The following is a 23,497-nucleotide window of genomic DNA, read 5'->3' as shown; positions in this document are numbered from 1 at the left end:
CAGTGGCACAATCTTGGCTCACTGCAACCTCCGCCTCCCAGGTTCAAGTGATTCTCCTGCCTCAGCCTCCCTAGTAGCTGGGATTATAGGCACCCATCACTGTGCCTGGCTAATTTTTGTATTTTTGGTAGAGACAGTGTTTCACCATGTTGGCCAGGATGGTCTCGATCTCTTGACCACATGATCCACCCACCTTGGCCTCCCAAAGTGCTGGGATTACGGGCTCTTTTTCTTTTTTTTCTGAGACTGGGTCTTGCTCTGCCTCCCAGGCCGAAGTGCAGTGGCACGATCACAGCTCACTGTAGCCTCAACCTGGGTCCCAGGCCCAAGTGAGTAGCCTCCCGAGTAGCCGGACCACGGGTGTGCGCCACCATGCCTGGCTGATTGTTTTATTTTTGTAAAGTCAGAGTCTCACCGTGTTAACCAGGCTGGTCTCAAAACCGTGGGCTCAAACAATCCACCCACCTTGACCTCCCAAAGTTCTGGGATCATGCCTGTAACCCCAACCACAACTGGCCTTATCTTCCAACTCTTGTGTTTAATTTTTCAAAATGTTATGCTAACATTGATTTCTAAGAGCTCTTCCCTGAGTTTTTCATTTTTTATGGTATCCTTTTTTGTCACTCAGGCTGGAGTGCAGTGGCATGATCTTGGCTCACGGCAGCCTTGACTTCCTGGGCTCAAGCAGTCCTGCCTCAGCCCCTCAAGTCGCTGGGGACGCAGGCCTGCCCAGCTAATTTTTTGTGTTGTTTTGTAGAGACGGGGTTTTGCCAGGTTGCCCAGGCTGGTCTCGAATTCCTGAGCTCAAGTGATCTGCCTGTCTTGGCCTCCCAAAGTGCTAGGATTACAGGTTTGAACCACCATACCCAGCCTTCTGATGTAGTTCTAAGAACATTAATTATAGTTGTCTGTCTTTGTTTTAAATTGTCTTCTGTTTCTTGTATTGTCTTTCTTCTCTCTGAGTTACTTTTTCTCCCGTTTGTTTTAGTTCGTTTTGTTTTGTTTTGTTTTGTTTTTGAGACAGAGTTTCACTCTTGTTGCCCATGCTAGAGTGCATGCGCCCGCCTCGGCCTCCCAGAGTGCTGGGATTACAGGCGTATGGTGCCCGCCTCGACCTCCCAAAGTGCTGGGATTACAGGCGTATGGCGCCCGCCTCGGCCTCCCAGAGTGCTGGGATGACAGGCGTATGGCGCCCGCCTCGGCCTCCCAGAGTGCTGGGATGACAGGCGTATGGCGCCCGCCTCGGCCTCCCAGAGTGCTGGGATGACAGGCGTATGGCGCCCGCCTCGGCCTCCCAGAGTGCTGGGATTATAGGCGTATGGCGCCCGCCTTGGCCTCCCAGAGTGCTGGGATTACAGGCGTATGGTGCCCGCCTCAGCCTCCCAAAGTGCTGGGATTACAGGCATATGGCGCCTGCCTCGGCCTCCCAAAGTGCTGGGATTACAGGCGTATGGCGCTCACCTTGGCCTCCCAGAGTGCTGGGATTACAGGCGTATGGCGCCCACCTTGGCCTCCCAGAGTGCTGGGATTACAGGCGTATGGCGCCCACCTTGGCCTCCCAGAGTGCTGGGATTACAGGTGTATGGCGCCCACCTTGGCCTCCCAGAGTGCTGGGATTACAGGCATATGGTGCCCACCTCAGCCTCCCAAAGTGCTAGGATTACAGGCGTGAGCCACCACACCCAGCCTTCTGTTTTGTTTTGTTTTGTTTTTTAATTTACATCTAAATTTTTTAGAGGAAAATGTTACTCTGTCACCCAGGCTGGAGTGCGGTGGCACAATCATAGCCCACTGCAGCCTCAAACTCCTGAGCTCAAGCTATCCTTCTGCCTCAGCCTCCTGACTAGCTGGAAGACATTTGCCACTATGCCCAGCTAATTTTTTTTTTTTTTTTTAAGAGACGAAGTCTCACTATGTTGCCCACGCTAGTCTCCAACTCCTGGCCTTAAGTGATCCTTCCACCTTGGCCTCCCAAAGTGTTGGGCTTATAGGTGTGAGCCACCGCACCTGGCTGTAGTCTCTGCTTTTAATGTTACGGGAATTGTGTTGGGTCATCTTTGGCCGTCCGTTTGTATTTAAGAGTGAAGTGCAAAGAAGCTCACGGATGCTGTGCTTTGCGCATGTGAACAGCGCTGCACTGTAGCAAGGCTGGGCAGAAAGAAAAGCCCATCTTCTCCCTCGGTGTGGTCCAGTCTTTGCTGGGAGGGGTGAGGGGCAGTGAAGAAGTAATGGTTACTCTGGGGAAACTCACCGTCCAGTGAGCAGAATGTTTTTCGGTCCTCCTGTTTTTAGCATGGCCCTTCATCTCCACCTCCAGCTGTGTCTGGTGTCTGTCTCCAAGTCCAAATCCTCGGTTCAACCATTCCAGGAAACCAAAACTGACCAAACACCCGTGATCTCCCAAGAGGAGGAAAGGCAGCTGCCTGGCCACAGGCCTGGGGAAGGGAATCAGGTCATCCTGCTCCTTTGCCAGACTTTCACTCACTCCCCCTGGATTTCACCCTGTGGCACGGTTGAGCCTTTGAAGATGTGTGGTGCCTTCATGTGCTGAGCTTTTCTGGGGGGCCTGTAGCTTTATTCCATTTTCTTCTTCTTGGTTTCTCATTCTGTACACATTTAGATCTCATTTTTCTCTTGTCTGCTTTATATCTTCTTTAATTTTGCTGATGTCTGTCAGCTGCATCGTTTCTTCTCCCAGTCTGTTTGTCTTTACAGGTTTACATCTTTTATTATTTCTTGCCTGTTATTTTAGTATTGTTTCAGGAGGGAATGGAGGGCTGGGCATGGTGGCTCACACCTGTAATCCCAGCACTTTGGGAAGCCGAGGTGGGTGGATCACTTGACGTCAGGAGTTTGAGACCAGCCTGGCCAACATGGTGACACCCCACCTCTACTATAATACAAAAATTAGCCAGGCATGGTGGTGCGCACCTGTAGTCCCAGCTGCTCAGGAAGCTGAGGCAGGAGAATTGCTTGAACCCTCGAGGTGGAGGTTGCAGTGAGCTGAGGTCACGCCACTGCACTCTAGGCTGGGCGACAGAACAAGACTCTGCCTCAAAAAAAAAAAAAAAGAGGGAACAGAAATAAATGCATGTGTTCACCTGCTAAATAAAACGAGAAAGAGCACATAGTTATGTCAAGTGAAGTTAGGGTAAAAATTATACCCATAATATAACTTAGTTTTGTAAGAGAAAACTTATAGCGTGTATTGACTGGAAGGAAATATAATAAAATTTCAGTGATAGTTAACTCCAGATAGTGGGAGTATGGGTGATTTTTATTTCTCTTCATACTTTCTTTGCATTTTCCAGATTTTCTAAAATGGGCACTTTTTTTTTTTTAATACCTTAAGTTCTAGGGCACATGTGCACAACGTGCAGGTTTGATCCATAGGTATACCTGTGCCTTTTTGGTTTGCTGCCCCATCAACTCGTCATCTACATTAGGTATTTCTCCTAATGCTATCCCTCTCCCAGCCCCCTAGCCCTCGACAGGCTCCGGTGTGTGATGTTCCCTGCCCTGTGTCCAAGTGTCCTCATTTTTCAATTCCCACCTATGAGCGAGATCATGGCGGTGTTTGGTTTTCTGTCCTTGCAATAGTTTGCTCAGAATGATGGTTTCCAGTTTCATCCATGTCCCTGCAGAGGACATGAACTCATCCTTTTTTATGGCTGCCTAGTATTCCATGGTGTATATGTGTAAAAATGGATACTTTTATAATCTCATGTAAACCATATTTGTTTGTTCCAATAAACCTGTCCTTGGGATACTGAATTAATAGTAGAGGGAAAGTATTCATTCTGCAGCTTTCTTATCTATTTTTTGTGATCTACGAGTGGGAAGTACAAAATCTATAGTTTGTTTTGGCAATGACAATCTCAAGATTCTAGTTAACTCTGTGCTTTCTAAAAATTCCTGTCTGGGCTCAGTGACTCACGCCTGTAATACCAGCACTTTGGAAGGCCAAGGCAGGTGGATCACCTGACGTCAGGAATTCGAGACCAGCCTGGCCAACGTGGCAAAAACTCCATCTCTACTAAAAATACAAAAATTAGCCAGTGTGGTGGCGCCTGTAATCCCAGGTACTTGGGAGGCCGAGGCAGGAGAATTGTTTAAACCCGGGAGGCAGGGGTTGCAGTGAGTCGAGGTCGTGCCTCTGCACTCCAGCCTGGAGAACGGAGTGAGACTCTGTCTCAAAAAAAGAAAAATAAATACATAAAAATAAAAATTCTTGAGTAAAAATCTTTACCTAGCTGCAGTTTAGTGAGAAGTCTTTTTTGTTGTTTTGTTTTGTTTATTTTGGTATTGTTTTGCTATTTTTTGTTTGTTTTAAACCTAAATGATGGGATTGTTGGAGAGAAGCAGAAGGCTGTTTCTCAGAGCAGATTGAGAACCAGTCAAATAAAGTAGCTAAGTTCAGAGGCTCTGGTGTCAGACAGTCCTGAGTTTGAACCCCTTTCTGCCATTTACTGTTTGTGTGACCATGGCAAGCGTGTTAGTCCAGGTCTTCTGAGAAATGGATGCCAAGATGGAATTATTCACGCAAAGATTTTATCAGGGGAAAGACCTGCGTGAGAGAAAATGGGGAGGGAACCCTCAGAACCAGTGCAAGGCCGAGCCCCAGTGAAGGAGAGGCTAGAAGACACGGCTGTGTTTGGTAAGGTCATCAGGAGTCCTTGAGCCAAAGTCAACCATCAGAGATGCCCTGGCTCCCCAGGAAAGGCCCGTCCCATGCGATTCCTGCCACACTTAATAATGGGATGGGAGCAGTCTGTGGGCAGTGTGGCCTCGGCACACACAGAAGGTGTCAGAGCCTGGAAGCCGGGACCCTTGCTGATTTACGCCCCCTGTAGGTGGAGGTCGGTGAGGCACATTCTCACATCCAGCACATCAGCTTACCTTAGCTGTCCACACCGCGTTTTCTCGTTGGTAAAATAGGAATCGGGCTGTTGTGAGGGTAAGAATGTGTAATTAAAGTGTTCAAAGTAGAAAGGATTCTTTTTTATCCTCTTGCTGTCTTTCTCTTCTTCACTTTTTCTCGGTAGCAACTATTTTAGATTCAACACTGATAAGCCAGAAAATCTTCCTCCAATCTATTAAAACAAATCTGTCTTTTAAAACGTGTTATTGAACATGTGTGAGGTGGACCAGCACCATTGGCATCCCTTGGGAACTCGATAGAGATGCATGTTTCAGGGCCCCTCCCAGACTTGCTGAGTCAGAGTCTCTGGGGGTGCCGTCGAGGAATTCGGTTTTCTTACGTGCAGGTGATCCTTGTGCATGCTAAGGTTTGAGAGGCACTGCTCTAAACACAAATCATTCTTGTATCTTCTAGGGAGGAAAAAGGAAGAAAACAGATAATATCACTTCAAAAACAGCTAATTAATCTCAAAAAAGAATGGCAATTTGAAGTCCAGGTAAGAATTACCTGCTTAACACCACAAGTAACTGAGCTAACACAGCTATTAAATATATGGAAGCCATCTTAAGCAGAGAAGAGTTACGCATAAAAGATCGTTGTTTCTTCTGGCGTTCCTTTACTATTGAAAATATAGCCGGGCGCGGTGGCTCACGCCTGTAGTCCCAGCACTTTAGGAGGCTGAGGCGGGTGGATCTCCTGAGGTCAGGAGTTTGAGACCAGCCTGGCTAACATGGTGAAACTCCATCTCTACTAAAAATACAAAAATTAGCCGGGTGTGGTGGCACGCACCTGTAATCCCCGCTACTTGGGAGGCTGAGGCAGGAGAATCGCTTGAACCCTGGGAGGTTTCAGTGAGCCGAGATTGCGCCACTGCACTCCAGCCTGGGCGACAGAACAAGATTCCGTCTCAGAAAAAAAAAAACCCAGAAAATATAAAGAGAGCCACTAGAGAGCTGGCCTGGGTTGTACAGGTGTGTCTGGAGTATAGAGCCCTAGGAGACCCCATCCCCCTGGAGCTCTTAGTTCTCATCCTCATATCCCACCCCACAAACACCCCCACACTCCCCCACAGGGGGCCTCGCCTCAGACGGTCTCTTGTATTCTCGCATCCCAGATGGAAAAGTACGTTCCTGAAGAAGACATTAAGCACATTATGAACCTTCTTAGACATGGTGGTTGGGCTTTATCATGTTATTTATATTGTATTTTGAGGATAAAGTGGATTTGTGAGCTTTTGTGGTCATTAGGACCTAACCTCATATCTAGTTTACTTTTATAAGAAAATGCATCCCGAGTTTTAAGGAATGGACTTGCAAAACAAAGTTGGGGCTATAACCTAAGCAGTTAGAAACAAGTCATATTAGGATGACTGATAACTTTTCTATGAGCAGTTTAGAAAGTTACAGAGGATGGCCCGGCACGGTGGCTCACGCCTGTAATCCCAGCACTTTGGGAAGCCAAGACAGGTGGATCACGAAGTCAAGAGATGGAGACCATCCTGGCCAACATGGTGAAACCCCGTCTCTACTAAAAATACAAAAATTAGCTGGGTGTGGTGGCGGGTGCCTATAGTCCCAGCTACTCAGAAGGCTGAGGCAGGAAAGTCGCTTGAACCCGGGAGGCTAAGGTTGCAGTGAGCTGAGATCGCGCCACCGCACTCCAGCCTGGGTGACAGGGTGAGACTCCATCTAAAAAAAAAAGAAAAAGAAGAAAGAAAGTTACAGACGATGGCCTGTTACCAGCTTTTCATTGACTAGCTGTTTGGAGAAGTTTATGCTTCACAGAGGGGAATTTTCATTATTCCCTACATAGATGTTGGAAAACTATTTTATTTATTTTTTTATTTTTATTTTTATTTTTTGATGGAGATGGAGTCTCACCCTGTCCACTTCATCACCCAGGCTGGAGTGCGGTGGCGCGATCTCGGCTCACTGCAACCTCTGCCTCCTGGGTTTAAACAATTCTCCCACCCCAGCCTCCCGAGGAGCTGGGACTACAGGCGTGCACCACCGTGCCCACCTAATTTTTAAAATATTTTTGGTAGAGACAGGGTTTCGCCATCCAGGCTGGTCTCAAACTCCTGACCTCAGGTGATCTGCCCACATCAGCCTCCCAAACTGTTGAGATGACAGGCATGAGCCACCATAGCCAGCCTACGTATTTATTTTAGACACAGGATCTCACACCGTCACTCAGGCTGGAGTGCAACGGCACAATTATAGCTCATTGCAATCCTGGGCTCAAACGATTCTCGCACCTCAGCCTCCCGAGTAGCTGGGACTGCAGGGCACTCCACCACACCAGGCTGCGGTTTCATTGTTTGTAGAGGTGGGCGGAGGTGGGGTCTTGCTTTGTTGCCCAGGCTGGTCTCCGTCTCCGGGCCTCAGGTGTTTCTCCCTCCTTGGCCTCTCAAAGCACTGGGATTACAGGCGTGAGCTGCCGTGCCCAGCTGAGAGAATATTTTTATTTTATTTTATTTTTACTGATTTTTGTTTTGTTTTGTTTTTGAGACACGGTGTTACTTTGTCACCTAGGCTGGAGTGCAGTGGAGTGATCTCAGCTCACTGCAACCTCCACCCCCCAGGCTCAAATGATTCTTCTGCCTCAGCCCCCAGGTAGCTGGGACTACAGGCACCCGCCACCACACCCAGATAGTTTCTTAAATTTTCGGTAGAGACAGGGTTCCACTACGTTGTCCAGGCTGATCTTGAATTCCTGAGCTCAAGTGATCTGTCCGCCTTGGCCCACTGCCATAGCGCTAGGATGATAGGTGTGAACCACTGCACCGGCCTGAGAATATTGTACGTATATGTGGAATAATTGTTTTTAAGAGGTCACTAGGAGGTGGAAGGATCACTTGAGGCCTGGAGTGTGAGACCAGCTTGGGCAACATAGCAAGACTCCGTCTCTATAAATAAATAAATTATAAAAATAACCGGAAAAGTAAAAAAATTATCTGGATGTGGTGGTACACATCTGTAGTCCTAACTGCTTCGCAGGCTAAGGTGGGAGGACTGCATGAGCCTAAGAGGTCGAGGCTGCAGTGAGCTATGGTCTCCCCACTGCACTGTAGCCTGGGCGACAGAGTGAGACCATCTCAAAAACAAAGTCGTTAGACTTTCTTTGAAGATATTATCTTTAAGTCTTCCAAGCAAATTGCATAACACCTTCTCTTATTTTGTATTTGCCAATTGCAAAGCACCTTAGGTAGCTCTAGGTCTTGATGTCATTATCCCTATTAACCCTCTGCGTGTAGCTTATATTTTTTGAAAACCACTTTTCTTCTCTGAGAGGCTGCATGAAAACTAGTTTGCGTTTAAGTTTTCTCTGTAACGAATAGACTTTTTCAGAGGTTTCCTAGCTCTTTTCCCTGAAAAACTCTCATAATTTAAAAAGACTAATATAAATATCTCCTATTTTAAAAGTCATGAATCTTTTGAGATTATCTTATAGTAGATAAACATCTTTTACATATGTTTTGAAGTAGAAGATATCTATTTATTTATTTATTTTTATTTTTGAGACGGAGTCTGGCTCTGTCGCCCAGGCTGGAGTGCAGCAGCTCGATCTCGGCTCATTGCAACCTCTGCCTCTCAAGTTCAAGTGATTCTCCTGCTTCAGCCTCCCAAATAGCTGGGATTACAGGTGTGAGCCACCATGCCTGGTTAATTTATGTGTTTTTAGTAGAGATGGGGTTTCACATATTGGCCAGGCTGGTCTCGAACTTCTGACCTCAGGTGATCCACCCGCCTTGGCCTCCCAAAGTGCTAGGATTACAGGCGTGAGCCATCACGCCCGGCCAGAAGATATTTACGTTAGTCTCCTTTTAAGCCCTCCAAAACAATGTCAGAAGAAACCTCAGATTTAGCACTTTGCCAGTTAACTCCCGTCCTGCCATGAGGACCACACCTGTTGATGGTAGAATTTTCAGCCCTTGCTCCTGAGACTTACCTCCTGAATTGTATTCTCAGCCAAAGTAAAACCAAAGCGGAATATCACTCAGATACTGGGATCATCAGCAAAAGAATAGATTAAGAAACCAAGATTCTGCTTCATAGTGGGTCTTAAAAAACAAGAAAAGAAAGAAACCAAGACTAGAAGATCCAAGGCAAGCCTTGGAACAAAAAAGAGCTACCAAGAGGAAATCAAGTTAAATCCCTAGAGCTACTGAAAACCAGTCATCAGGTCAAGGTTGGAAAACAAGAAGATAGGAAGCATATGCACATTAGGGACCTGTGGGTCAGAAAATGATGCCAACAGGAATGGCAGGTTTCTGTATATTAAAGTGTTGGTGGTAGCTTAGATGTGTAGGATTAATTGCCTTAGATACTTGGCAGAAAGAAAGAGTCGCAAAGGAAAAAAGTTTCAGATTTCTGAACATCAATATGCAAAGCAAGATATCAATGGATCAGCATTTTCATTAAACTACTGGGAAAAAAAGGAACCAAGATTCGTATATAAAAATCTATCTTTTATATATCAGCAACAGACTTAGAATAGAAAATTGAAAATTTATATATGTTATTACAATAGCATTAAAACTATCAATACCTAGCATTGAATCTAATAGCAGCAACAAAAATAATAGTAAAACACACACCACCAGGCCCAGCTAATGTCTGTGTTTTTAGTAAAGAAGGGGTTTTGCCATGTTGCCCAGGCTGGTCTCAAACTCCTGACCTCAGGTGATCCACTTGCCTCAGTCTCTGAAACTGCTGGGATTACAGGTGTGATCCTCCACACCTGGCTTTTTTTTCTTTTTTTAAATTGAGATGGGGGTCTCTCTTTGCTGCCCAGGCTGGTCTTGAACTCCTGGCCTCAAGCAGTCCTCCTACCTCAGCTTCCCAAGTAACTAGGATTATTGGAGCTCAGAGTTTATTCTGAGTCTATGGGCTCGTATAGTATCAGCCAGTATTCTAAGTCATAGACAGACAAATAGAAATGTTATTTTGTTTTATGTTTTTGAGATGTGGTCTCACTCTGTCCCCCAGGCTGGAGTGCAGTGGCGCGATCTCGGCTCACTGCAACATCTGCTTCCCGGGTTCAAGTGATTCTCCTACCTCACCCTCCCAAGTAGCTGGGATTACAGGTGCACGCCACCACACCTGGATAATTTTTGTATTTTTTTTTTTAGTAGAGACGGGGTTTCACCATGTTAGCCAGGCTGGTCTCGATCTCCTGACCTCAAGTGATCCACCCGCCTCAGCCTCCCAAAGTGCTGGGATTCCAGGCGTGAGCCACCGTGCCTGGTCATAATGTTAATTTAATAGAGAACTATTTTTTTCCTGTGGCTTTGGTCTCTTTAATAGACAACATCCCCATTTTCCTTTTGCTGTCCAACCAGAGTGGCAACCTGAGGTCTGAGACAAGTGCCAACTTCCCAGATAGTAGCTTCCAAACTGCCAGGAGCCAGTACTCCGTTCTGTACTTTGTGTACAGTCATGAAAGCAGACACTGCCATTAAAAGCCTTTGGCTCACGTTATTATGGCGGCCCTCAGAGCCTTGTAACTCGAGCTGGTAGCCTGCCTCTTCTCATTAGTAAATCATGCTTCTCTGAATTCAAATAGCAAGTCCAGAGGTCCAGATCTGAAGGCAGTTTTGGGATTTGGAAGTAAACTTTGGTCTGCCGTGAAAACCCAAAACGGACGCATCCGTCCATGGACCTGACCACGAGGAAGGTTCCAGACACCATGGACAACTAGGATTCGAGGTTGTAGTGAAGGCAAATCTTTTCTTAGTGAAAATCTGAAAAGGAGCCTGTACCCTACTGCGTCTAGGCTGGCTCTTCTCGCACACTGGGGAGAAGGGGAAACGGAACAGCACTTCTGCTCGCTTGTTAGTATGCCGCAATCGTGATTTTACCATCATAGCCTGTCAGGATTTTATATCTTCCTCTGTGTTTCCGCACTGTCACCTGGAGGGCCATAAAAATGTTTGTGCAAAATACCAATCCAGGAAGGAACTCAGAGTACTCAGAGGCCCATGGCAATGGCGTTAAAACCAGATGCCTTTGGCTTGGCACAGCCAATGTTGTATGTCCTTATAAACACTTACATTGGCCGGGCGCCATGGCTCACGTCTATAATCCCAGCACTTTGGAAGGCCGAGGCAGGTGGATCACCTGAGGTCGGGAGTTCGAGACCAGCCTGACCAACACGGAGAAACCTTGTCTCTACTAAAAATACAAGATTAGCCCAGCGTGGTGGCGGGTGCCTGTAATCCCAGCTACTCAGGAGGCTGAGGCAGGAGAATCGCTTGAACCTGGGAGGCTGAAGTTGCAATGAGCCAAGATCGTGCCATTGCACTCCAGCCTGGACGACAAGAGCAAAACTCCATCTTAAAAAACAAACAAAAAACCACACTTACATGATGCAGTACCTTCTGTTTACCAGGGGCAGAGGCTAAAGACTTTTAACTCTATATTTCTATCTTCATATTGTTACTCTGAAGTCTTAATATTCAATCTGAGAAAGAAAAATTACCAGAACATGCTCTTGAGTTTTCAAAAGTATATTTTTGTATGTACAGACACTATTCAATAAATACCTGTCTACACTATTTAGATTCTGTGAGAAGCAAAACTACAGTTATCAGTGTGGGCTGAGGTTTTCTGCAAAAGGTTTTATTTACTTGAGTGATATATAAGGTGGACCTTGAAGGAAATCTAAGGGATCATATAGGTAAAAGGATTCCAGTCGATGAAGTAAAACCATCACATTTTCGCTTTAACTCTAGTCTTCCTAAAGATTCAAACCTAGGCCGGACACAGTGGCTCATGCCTGTAATCCCAGCACACTGGGAGGCCGAGGCGGGTGGATTGTTTAAGGCCAGGAGTTTGAGACCAGCCTGGGCAACATGGCAAAACCTCATCTCTACCAAAACATAAATAGAAAAAATTAGCTGGGTCTGGTGGTGCATGCGCCTGTGGGCCCAGCTAGTTGGGAGGCTGAGGTGGGATGTTGCAGTGAGCCGAGATTGCGCCATTGCACTCCAGCCTGGGCAACAGAGCGAGACCCTGTCTCCAGAAAAAAAAAAGAAAGATTCACTGACTGCCATACAATTTGGAAATAGAAGGGAGGGAAGGGGAAGAAGGAGAAGAAATGGGCGGGCGCGGGGGCTCACGCCTGGAATCCCAGCACTTTGGGAGGCCGAGGCAGGCGAATCACCTGAGGTCAGAAGTTGGAGACCAGCCTGGCCAACATGGTGAAACCCCGTCTCTACTAAAAAGAAACACAAAAATTACCAGGCGTGGTGGCGCAGGCCTGTAATCCCAACCACGTGGGAGGCTGAGGCAGGAGAGTCCCTGGAACCTGGGAGGCGGAGATTGCAGTGAGCCAAGATCGCGTCACTGCACTCCAGCCTGGGCAACACAGCGAGACTCCATCTCAAAAAACAAAAAAAGAGAAATGGGGGAAGACAGGGGAGAAGGGAAGTGCATATAGAAAGAATGGAAGAAAAACAGTGAGCCAAAAGCAGACATCTCCTAAAATTCATTTCATCGACGTTTACTGAGCGTGTAAGTTGTGCCAGGCACTCCAGCCTGGGCAGAATTCTACAGATGAGAAAATAGGCTTCGTGAGGTTCAGTAATCTGCCTGCAATCCTACAACTTATAAGACAATGTGAAATACTAAGACGTATTTTTAAAGGGCCTATAGCATATTCTCTGACAGAGATGCTCAGTCTCTTCGGAATGATTCTGATCTAGTCGGAATAACTGTCATACAATTAGAATGATTCTGTAGAATTATATCACAAAGTTAGTAGGCAAAATAACTTGAAGAATTCCATTCTGATTCATCTTAGGGACCTTTTTTAGACAGGGCCTCGCTCTGTTGCCCAGGCTAAAGTGCATGAGTGTGGCTCACTACAGCCTCGGCCTCGGGCTCAAGGGATTCTACCACTGCAGTCTCCCTAGTAGCTGGGACCACAGGCGTGTGCCACCAGGCCCAGCTAATTTTTTCATTTTTTTGTAGAGACAGTTTTTGCTGTGTTACCCAGGCTGGTCTTGAACTCCTGGGTTCAAGTGATCCTCCGGTCTTGGTTTCCCAAAGCACTGGAACTACAGGCGTGAGCCTCCCCACCGGGCTGGGGCCTAATGATACTTTAAGTCAAGCTTGTCCAACCTGCAGCCCGCAGGCCGCACGCGGCCCAGGATGGCTTTGACTGGGGCCCAACACAAATTCGTAAACTTTCTTAAAACATTATGAGAGATTTGTGTGTGTGTGTGTGGTTTGTTTGTTTGTTTGTTTTTTGTTTCAGCTCATCAGCTATTTTTGGTGTGTTTTGTGTGTGGCCCAACACAATTCTTCTTCTTCCAATGCGGCTCAGGGAAGTCGAAAGATTGGACACCCCTGCCTCTGCTCGCTTTCCTTAACAGAGGATTTGCCCAATTACCACTTTGTTTTTTCTTTGAATAGTTACTTAGAATTAATTCCCTAGGTACTTGGGAGGCTGAAGAGAGGGGATTGCTTGAGTCTGGGAGTTCAAGACTACAGTGAGCTGTGATGGTGACACTGCATTACAGCCTGGGGGACACAGTAGACCCTACCTTAAGAAAATAAAGGAGGCTGGGTGCAGCAGTGGCTCCTGCCTGTAATCCTCGCACTTTGGGAGGCTGAGGTGGGAGGATCCTTTGAGCCCAGGGTTTCAAGGCCAGCCTGGGCAACATAGTGAGACTCTGTTTCTACAATAATAATAATAATAAGCTGAGTGTGACGTCATGCACTTGTAGTCCCAACTACTCTGTAGGCTGAGGCAGGAGGATTTCTTGAGCCTGGGAGGTCAAAGTTACAGTGAGCCATGATGATGCCACTGCACTTCAGCCTGAGTGACAGAACAAGACTGTCTCAGAAACAACAACAACAACAAAAAAAAAAGCCGGGCACAGTGGCTCATGTCTGTGATCCCAGCACTTTAGGAAGCCAAGGCAGGAGGATCCATTGAAGCCAAGAGTTTGAGACCAACCTGCGCAACAGAGTGAGACCCCCTGAGACCCCATCTCTAGAAATAGTAAAAAGTTAGCCAGGCGTAGTGACATGCACCTGCAGTACTAGCTACTCGGGAAGATCGCTCGAGCCCAGGAATTGGAGGTTATAGTGAGTTGTGATCAAGCCACTACACTCCAGCCTGAGTGACAGAGGGAGATCCTGTCTCTGAAAAAAAAAATTGTTAATAAAAAAGAACTAATTCTACCCTACTTAATGGTTAAGATGAAAGGCGGTTGGAGGCCGGGCATGGTGGCTCACGTTTGTAATCCAAGCACTTTGGGAGGCCGAGGCAGGTGGATCACCTGAAGTCAGGAGATCAAGACCATCCTGACCAACGCAGAGAAACCCCGTCTCTACTAAAAATACAAAATTAGCCGGGCGAGGTGGCGCATGCCTGTAGTCCCAGCTACTTAGAAGGTTGAGGCAGAGAATCGCTTGTATCCGGGAGGCGGAGGTTGCAGTGAGCCTAGATCACGCCACTGCACTCCAGCCTGGGCAACAGAGCAAGACTCTGTCTCAAACAAAGTGAAAAAAGAGAAGAAAGGCGGCTGACGTCTAGAGGAGGGCGGATCTCGGTGGAAGCACTCTTGCTGCTGGCTGTGTGCTTGTTTGCTGTGCTGTCAGGGCGCCTCCCTGTGGACTCACTCACACAATGATTCTTCCAACAGTTCTTTTCAAACGACTGTGACCTCCCTGACTAAAAGCTTTCCAAGGATTCCCACCACAGTTGGAATAAAACCTGAATTTCTCAGTCAGGCCTCCGAGGTCCTGTGTGGTGCCCTTACCTACCTCCAGCCTCATCCTGTCGTCCCCTCAACCCTCACTAGGCTAGAGCCTCCGGAGTTTTCTTTCCGTTCCTGGAAGGTATCCAGGTCTTGATGGCTTCAGGATTTGGGCATATACTTTTTCTTATTTTTTTTTTTTTAGAGTTCCCTTAACCCTATTTTTCTATTCTTTTTTCCTTTTTTCTTTTTCTTTCTTTTTTCATTTTTTTTTTTTTTTTTGAGACAGAGTCTCATTCTGTCACCCAGGCTGGAGTGCAGTGGCACGATCTCAGCTCACTTCAACCCCCACCTCCCGGGTTCAAGCGATTCTTCTGCCTCAGCCTCCCGAGTAGCTGGGATTACAGGCACACGCCACCACGCCCAGCTATTTTTCGTATTTTTAGTAGAGACGGGGTTTCACCATGTTGGCCAACCTGGTCTCAAACTACTGACCTAAGGTGATGCCCCTGCCTCAGCCTCCCAAAGTGCTAGGATTACAGGCGTGAGTCCCGGTGCCTGGCCAAGCCTGTTTTTCATGTGGTGGGCTTACGTATCCTTCAGGTATTGAATGAACCATCGCTTCCTTGAGAGAGTCCCTCTCAGACCTTCCAGAGTCTAATGTACCTCGAATGAACCATCGCTTTCCCAAGAGTCCCCCTCAGGCCTTCCAGAGTCTAATGTACATCGAATGAACCATCACTTTCCCAAGAGAGTCCCTCTCAGGCCTTCCAGAGTCGAATGGACTCTTCCCTTGTTATTTCCTCCCACAGCCTGTCAAGCTTTCCTTTTCTATCATTTTGCACAATTTTTGAAAGTTTACACGTTTATCTGTTTTTAACCACCTCTCTTCTGTTAGACTGCAAGCTCTATGAGCGCAGGGAATATGTCTGTTTAGATCTCCATGATTTTCCTAGAGCCTAGCTCAGTGTCTGGTGCTGAATAAATATTTTTCTTAATGACTATTGAGTCCTCACAATTGCCAAGCACTTGGTGACCTGCAAAAAGAAAGCGTTTTCACACGTGTTCTCAATGAAACCTAACAATCTCTGAGATACTTCAGTCAGGGTGGGTGTTTGTGTGTGTGTGTGTGTGTGTGTGTGTGTGTTTTATAGAAAATAAAAAAGTTGGAGATTTGACTTGGCCAAGTTCACACAGCTGGAGGCCTGGGTGGGAAGTCAGTTCTTTTCATCATTTTGACCAGTGTTCTTCCTACCAAAATGAGAAATCTGTGTGGGAAATATGGACACACCAGTAATGTGCCTGGGAACTGATCTCCGCCCTGATTCGCCCTGATTCTTCGAACTGCTGTATTACTCACTTTCCTCTCTTCATGATTGTTGGCTAAATTTCCCATTGTGTGATAGCGGAAAGCTAGTTCCCGTTCCTTATTGATTTACACTTATAAAAGGGAACCTTAAGCCACTGGCTGAACTGAATGGAGGTAGAATGTATTTTCAATTTAGAAACCTGGTCTTTCCATTGCAGAGTCAGAATGAATATATTGCTAACCTCAAGGACCAACTGCAAGAGATGAAAGCAAAATCCAACTTGGAGAATCGCTACATGAAAACCAATACTGAGCTGCAGATTGCCCAGACCCAGAGAAAGTGTAACAGAACAGAGGAAGTCTTGCTGGAAGAGATTGAGGTAATCCCTGGGACATTAGTGAAGAACCCAGGAGATGGCATTTGAGCTGTCACTCCTGATCTTGTCTCAGCTAACAAAGGAGGGAGATGAAGATTTCCCTCCATCTCTCTCGGCAACAGCCCCTCCACTTGAGGTTGAAAATGAAAGCCTAAATGAGGATACACATGTTCGCAAGCGGAGATTCCAACGGGCTGTAGCCTCCTTCTCCTGCCTCATAATGACTTTGAAAATTGGCTGTACTTTCTCTCCTCAGTCACTTCTTCTTATTTTATCAAACCAATCGCCATTTCTCTAATTATAGGGAGAGGGCAAAACAAGATCCTTAGTTATGGCACGATTTTGCTGCTGTTTGTTTTATCTAACCAGTACCTTTCACTCCTCCAGTAAGAAATACAGCATCTCGAGAGGTGAACTTCATTCAAACCTGAATTTATGGAGATGAGAAGTCATGGTGAAAAATATCAGGAGGAAGAAAGTGGTAGATCTTCTTTGAGGGGAATGCGAAATGGCGCACGCGCGCGCGCGCACACACACACACACACACACACACACACACACACACTGCACACACATACGCAAAGTCAGGCACTAGTCCCAGCTAATCGGAGGGGAGGCAGGAGGATCCTTGAGTTTGAAGCCAGCCTGGGCAACATAGGGAGACTCCCTTCTCTCTCTCTCTCTCTCTCTCTCTCTCTCTCGCACACACACACACACACACACACACACACACACACAGAGCAGCAGGCAGATGGGAAGAGGGAAGAAGGAACAAACGTCCTTAGACCATGGAATTTGTGTGTGGGAGGACTCCTTGCTCTGAGACTAACGTGGCTTAAGGCCACGACAACAGTCTTCCTGGCACTCTGGAATTTCCCTTTTTTAGGCCCCACAGCCTTGTGCCCTTGGAGCACCGATTCTCTCCTTCAATGGGCACCTCTTTTCAATTCACGGGATTGCTCACGGGATTGCGCTCCTTTCGTTAGGGACACTAACACAGTCCAGACAGTGCCGCGTCATGTGTCTCTGCGGTGTTTGTGAACAGGAATTGCACGAAACTGAATTCCCGGCATCCCAGCTGGTAAAGGAAACCTGAGCTGCCGACCAAGCTGCTCCTCTGATCTTGAGAACTTCTGATTCACAGCCCTGCAGGGAAGACGTGCTGATGTCTGATTATTGTTCTTACAGAAACTCAGGATGAAAACCGAAGAAGAGGCCCGGATTCATATGGACATTGAAATGTTCCTTAGAAAGCAGCAGCAGGTGGGTCACCAAAACTTTTCTGTGCTTTGAGTTTTTTTGTACTCTGCTCATACTGAGGAAACAAAAAAAATATTTTGAAGAAAAACCAGCCATCATTCTTTCAGCCTAATGAGCTTGAGCTCACATGTTATTTCAGGGTTATGCATCTGAATAGATATATAGTTACAGTCTGAGAGAGTACAAGTAAAATTTTGTTTTCTGCTTTTATCATTGAGCTTAGATAAGAAATTTTTTGATTCCTATATTGCTGTATACTCATAATTTTTAAATTGTGACTTAATTTATGACAAAATTTATTAAGTCAAATTATGACTTAAAAATTTATGGGCCGGGCACAGTGGCTCACGCCTGTAATCTCAGCACTTTGGGAGTCTGAAGCGGGTGGATCACCTGAGGTCAGGAGTTCGGGACCAGCCTGGCCAACATGGTGAAACCCCCCTCTCTATTAAAAATACAACAATTAGCCAGGCGTGGCGGTGCACCTGTAATCCCAGCTACTCAGGAGGCTGAGGTGGGAGAATTGCTTGAACCTGGGAGGCAGAGGCTGCAGTGAGCTGAGATTGTGCCACTGTACTCCAGCTGGGCAACAGAGCAAGACCCCGCCTCAAAAAAAAAAAGACATAATTTTAAAATTAATTATTTTTAATTATGACTATATTAAAATGTTTTCCCATTAGTATAGTGGCCAATAAATAAAAAAGAAAAATAAAGGCCAGGTGCGGTGGCTCACGCCTGTAATCTCAGCACTTTGAGAGGCCGAGGCCGGCGGATCACCTGAGGTCAGGAGTTCTAGACCAGCCAGGTCAACATGATGAAACCCCATCTCTACTAAAAATACAAAAATTAGCCGGGCGTGGTGGTGCAGCCCTGTAATCCTAGCTATTCGGGAGGCTGAGGCAGAAGAATCGTTTGAACCTGGGAGGCAGAGCTTGCAGTGAGCCGAGATCACACCACTCACTCCCGCCTGGGCGACAGAGCGAGACTCTGTCTCTAAAAAAAAAAAAAAAAAAAGATTTACTAATTTTTTACGTTATAAAAATAACATTCCCAGTTGAGTGAGGATTTTTAAAATGACTCATTGCTTTTCATTTTTTTATGTTATTACAGTTTCTTTATAAAATAATTGAAAATCGTTGTTTAATGTTCCATTGAATGGTTGTGCCATAGTTTGTTACAAATTTTTTTTTAATATTTAGGTTGTTTCCAAAGTTTTATTATTATAAATAATGCACTTATTAAAGCTTAGCCCAAAGAACTATTTTTCTTCATGGCAACTATTTACTAAAAGTAAATCTCAATCATAAGATGATTATTTCAGAGACTGATATTTTGTGACTTTCGATAAACATTGCCGACGCTCTAATCTGTGCTGCCACTAGCAGTGTTGCAGGCAGTCATTTCAAGGTCTCTTCAACGTTAGTAGCCATTTTAAATATTTTTCAAAGTCTGCTAATTTAGTGAGTTGTTTTGTTTTTTTTGTTTTTTGTTTTTTTTTTGCTTATTAATAGAAGTGAACATAACATTTTTCCATGTTTACTCAATTTATTTCTTCTTATGTGAAATATATATGACAGAAGTGGTTTTAAAAGCATTTTCAATACTAATAACCAAGCTGGGTCTATAATATATCTAAGGTTAGAAGTATGTCTAAGTGTAGCTGGAGTCTTTCTTTACTTTGTTTTTTGGGGTTTTTTTTTGAGATGCAGTCTTGCTTTACCATCCAGGCTAGAGTGCAGTGGCATGATCTCGGCTCACTGCAACCTCCACCTCCTGGGTTCAAGCGATTCTCCTGCCTCAGCCTCCGAGTAGCTGGGACTACAGGTGCCTGTCACCACGCCTGGCTAATTTTTGTATTTTTAGTAGAGACGGGGTTTCACCATGTTGGCCAGGCTGGTCTAGAACTCCTGACCTCAGGTAATCCACCTGCCTCAGCCTCCCAAAGTGTTGGGATTACAGGCGTGAGCCACCGCGCCAGCCACCGCGCCCAGCCCCAGCTGGAGTCTTTCAAAATATCCCTGTTGGATGAACAAAGAGAAAATTTTCCAGCTTAGTTATAATACAGCTTGCTTTTGGGAAAAGCTAATGAGTTTTCAGTCAACGATTCCAAATGTGTGGTTAAGGAGAATTTGTAGATGCTATCTCGCAGGTCTTTACTGAAAAAAATATCTGGTAGGCTATTAGAATTAGGGTTCTGTAGCCCTGCAGTTTCAGAATGATGTATCATGTTACCTGTTTCAAGTGTGAGATACCTGGCAGGTGTTGGATATTTATCAGTGAGTTGTTGGATAAATGGATCGCGAAGGGATGACGCCAGAGTTTCTCAGATCTTCAGCCCAATAACACAAGCAATACATAAGTATGTATTTTTTTATTTTTTATTTTTTAGGGGCAGGGTCTCTCTGTTTCCCAGCCTTCGGTGCAGTGGTGCCATCATAGCTCACTGCAGCCTCAAACTCCTGGGCCCAAGTGATCCTCCCACCTCAGTCTTCTGAGTAGCTGGGACTACAGCTGTGCACCACCATGTCCAGCTACAATGTAAGACAGAAATACATAAATTAAAGAAAGTGAAAGCCCTCTTAAATTACTCCCCTTTCTGAAGGGAAGTTTCTTCCACATGTATTTCTTTTCATGTACTTATACCTCAAAACGTACATATTTTCAGTGGTTTTCTGTTTTGCTTTGTTTTTTAAGAGGAGTCTCGCTCTGTCGCCCAGGCTGGAGTGCAGTGGTGCGATCTCGGCTCACTGCAACTTCCGCCTCCTGGGTTCAAGTGATTCTCCTGCCTTAGCCTCCAGAGTAGCTGGGATTATAGGCACCCGCCACCTCGCCCAGCTAATTTTTGTATTTTTGGTTTCACCATGTTGGCCAGGCTGGTCTAGAACTCCTGACCTCAAGTGATCTGCCCACCTTAGCCTCCCAAAGTGCTGGGATTACAGGCGTGAGACACCGCGCCCGGCCTAGTGTTTGTTTTTTACGTAAATTGGATCATACTATATATAGTGTTCCAGAGCCTGTTTTTTCCTTTTTACATTTACTTTGTTTTTAATGTTTTCTGTAGCAATACAACTGACAGATAATATCTCATAGTCAGAATACACTGAAATTTAGTGAACCATTCTGTCAGTACATTTAGGTTGTTTCAGGTTTTGCTGTGACAACATTACGAAACCTTCTTGGTTCTGTCTCTAAGTGGATGGTATTTGGAAAGGCTATTTATTTTGTGTATTGCTGTGGATTCCTTAGACCCTCTAGTGGTTTTTCAGTTGATTCATTTGGATTTCCTAGGTGGAAAATCTTATCGCATGCAAACAATAACAATTCTGTATTTTCCTTTTTATTATTTGTATGTCTATTTTCATTTCATGGCTTATTGTATAGCTGGAAAGCCAGTGTACTTGTTAACTGTAGCAGTGATAATGGGGCACCCTTTCTCTATTGTCAGTTGTTAACACACCACCATTGTTCTGGTGTTTTAGTCAGGATTACACGTGAGTTTGTCACAGTCAAGTTTCTGATATGCAAGTTAGAGCATTCACAGGGAAAGAACCGACCCTGAAACTTGGAATGGGAACACCTGCTCGGATTCGGATGAAACCGACAGATCAACGCTCCCTTGGCAGTGGAAGTACTCTGCCCTCCTGGGTCTCAGGACACTTCCTTTGCCTGAAAGTCCTGTGATAACTTCATCTGGGAGGATGCCTTGGAAAGGGATGCGCTTTCCTCAGACCCGGCACAGTCACCCCTGTTGTCACTGGATCTGTAACTAGGTCAAATCTTAGCATGTTACAGGGGGACATATAACTCAGATAACTCACTCCAAAGGAAATCACTTACACACCAAAAGAATGGTAAGATTTTACTAATAAATATTGGAAGAAACCTGGGAAACATGTTGAATTGATTCTAAGAGTGTTTGATCCAACAGGGTAGGCTAGAACATTCCATTTGGTTAATTCATTGATACAGACGCACTTACCTGAGAGTCTAGGTGTCATGGGTTAGCTTGTGCAGCTAGGGGTGATTCAACAGTTGCCTACATTTGATGAGGTGGAGATGCTAGAGCTTCCCTGCTATGATTTGGGGGAGACAATCCAGAGACGTAGGGAGACAGGAATGTCACAGTGGATTTATCATGTGTGACTTGCACATCTACCACCAAACACCCATCCATAACCATGAGAAGGCCCAGAAGACACTTCTTTACTAAGACATTGAGAAACAGAATAGTGAGGGGAGCATCTGCATCCCTAAAAGCTCTGTGCTTGCTTTCCTGTGTAGGCAGGTGTGACCCTAAGGATGTTGTCACTGAGATGAGCTTCCTGATATCAGTGGGCTGATGGGGTCCCGAAGTGCCTTAGGATAACTGGGAGCACTTAATTGTCAAAGATAAGGTGGGAACATTTACCACAAAGGGGGGCAGAGACTTAACGGTAATCAGAATGCCTTTGGCCGTAGGGATTCTTGGCAATGGCTAATCAATCATGGTATCTCTAGGAACAAAATTGATGGGCTGCCTACTAAAGTATAACAGAAAAAGAGTCCGAGTCTGGTAGCCAGAACCCTGATTTGAATCACCACAGTAGAGAGTTACGGCAGCTCCCCTAGCTCCTAGGACTGAGTCAATTCACAGCCCCAGAGCCCCTTTATGAACTGGGGTGTAGGTGTGAGGGCATGTCCCCCCGAGGATGAACTCTGCAGCCCTGCTGCAAGTACCTACTGTAAGTCTCCCTGTAGCTCCTACTCAGAAGACCTGTGTAATTTACAGAGTGACTGTGCACTGGGATGACTGAAGCTTTGGCTCTGAACTGATGTTCATCCACAGGGACCCACAATGACACTGCGGCCACTAGTCAAAATGGGCAGTCATGGTGGCTAGGTGACAGATGGAGCCTGAACTAGCCTGACTGTGAGTCCACCTGTTCCGTGGACCCTCTCTGTCTTTGTTTCCTCCGTTACTGAGGCTGTTATTGGACTAGATATACTTGGGGACATTATGATAGTAAGCACCAAGACGAGCTTCTTGAACTTCCCCTCCCTACTGAAATAGAAAACCAGAAGCAGTGCTGCCCTCCTGGTGGAACTACAGAGATTAGCGCCACCATCGAAGACCTGAAGGAAGCAGCAGTGGTGATTCCACGTCCCTATTTAACTCAGCCGTCTGGCCTGCGCAGAAGAGGCGTGGGTCTTGGAGAGTTATTATGGACTATTGTGAATAGTGACTGCGGTTGCAGCTACTATTTTAAATGCAGTATCTTCCTTGGAGCACGTCTTCAATGGCCCCTGGGTCTTGCTATACAGCCGTGAATCTGACCAAAGCTCTGTCTTCAAACCAATTTGAAAGACCGCCAGAAGCAGTCTGCTTTTACCTGCAGGGCCAACAGTACCCCTTCGTAGTCTCACATCAGGGCTGTCAGCACTGTTCTCTCCCATAATCTGGTCTGCAGAGATAGCGCCCCCTGGACTTTTCACAAAACGTCATAGTCGCTCACTGCGTTAATGATGTTGTGCTGATTGTATCTGATGAAGAGGAACTAGCAAGGACTTTAGATACCTAAGTAAGAAATATGTGAACTAGAAGGTGAGCGCTTAACTCCATTTCTGATACCAATTCTTTATCATGAGTAATCCATTTAGGAGACAGAAATCATACCAATAATTTAACAGGTAAAATCCAACAAAAAGAATCACGAGCTATTCATAAGGGATTGGCTACTCAGAGGGATAAAAGAGAACTCTAAAGAACATCCTAAGGCCAGGCATGGTGGCTCATGCCTGTAATCCCAGCACTGTGGGAGGCCAAGGTGGGAGGATTGCTTGAACCCAAGAGTTGGAGACCAATCTGGGAAATATAGTGAGACCTCATCTCTACCAAAAAAAAAAAAAAGAAGAAGAAGAAGAGGGAGAGAGGGAGGGAG

At 45.8% G+C, this 23,497-nt stretch overlaps 1 protein-coding gene across 2 annotated transcripts in view; it reads left to right on the top strand.

Annotated features, from left to right (window-relative positions):
* The window catches only part of IQCG (IQ motif containing G), a 68,009-nt gene that overhangs the window by 28,718 nt on the left and 15,794 nt on the right, over window positions 1-23,497 (top strand). For both annotated transcript variants that reach the window (XM_011978714.1, XM_011978715.1), the window contains 3 exons: window positions 5,336-5,417; window positions 16,161-16,322; window positions 17,508-17,582. In XM_011978714.1, coding sequence (XP_011834104.1) covers window positions 5,336-5,417; window positions 16,161-16,322; window positions 17,508-17,582 — 319 coding nt within the window. The remainder of the gene's footprint in view (window positions 1-5,335; window positions 5,418-16,160; window positions 16,323-17,507; window positions 17,583-23,497) is intronic.

The sequence above is a fragment of the Mandrillus leucophaeus genome, unplaced genomic scaffold (assembly GCF_000951045.1).
Source record: "Mandrillus leucophaeus isolate KB7577 unplaced genomic scaffold, Mleu.le_1.0 Scaffold199, whole genome shotgun sequence".
In the NCBI taxonomy this organism is placed as follows: Eukaryota; Metazoa; Chordata; class Mammalia; order Primates; family Cercopithecidae; genus Mandrillus; species Mandrillus leucophaeus.
Note: the sequence above shows the minus strand (reverse complement) of the source record. Positions and strands in the feature narration are given on the sequence as shown.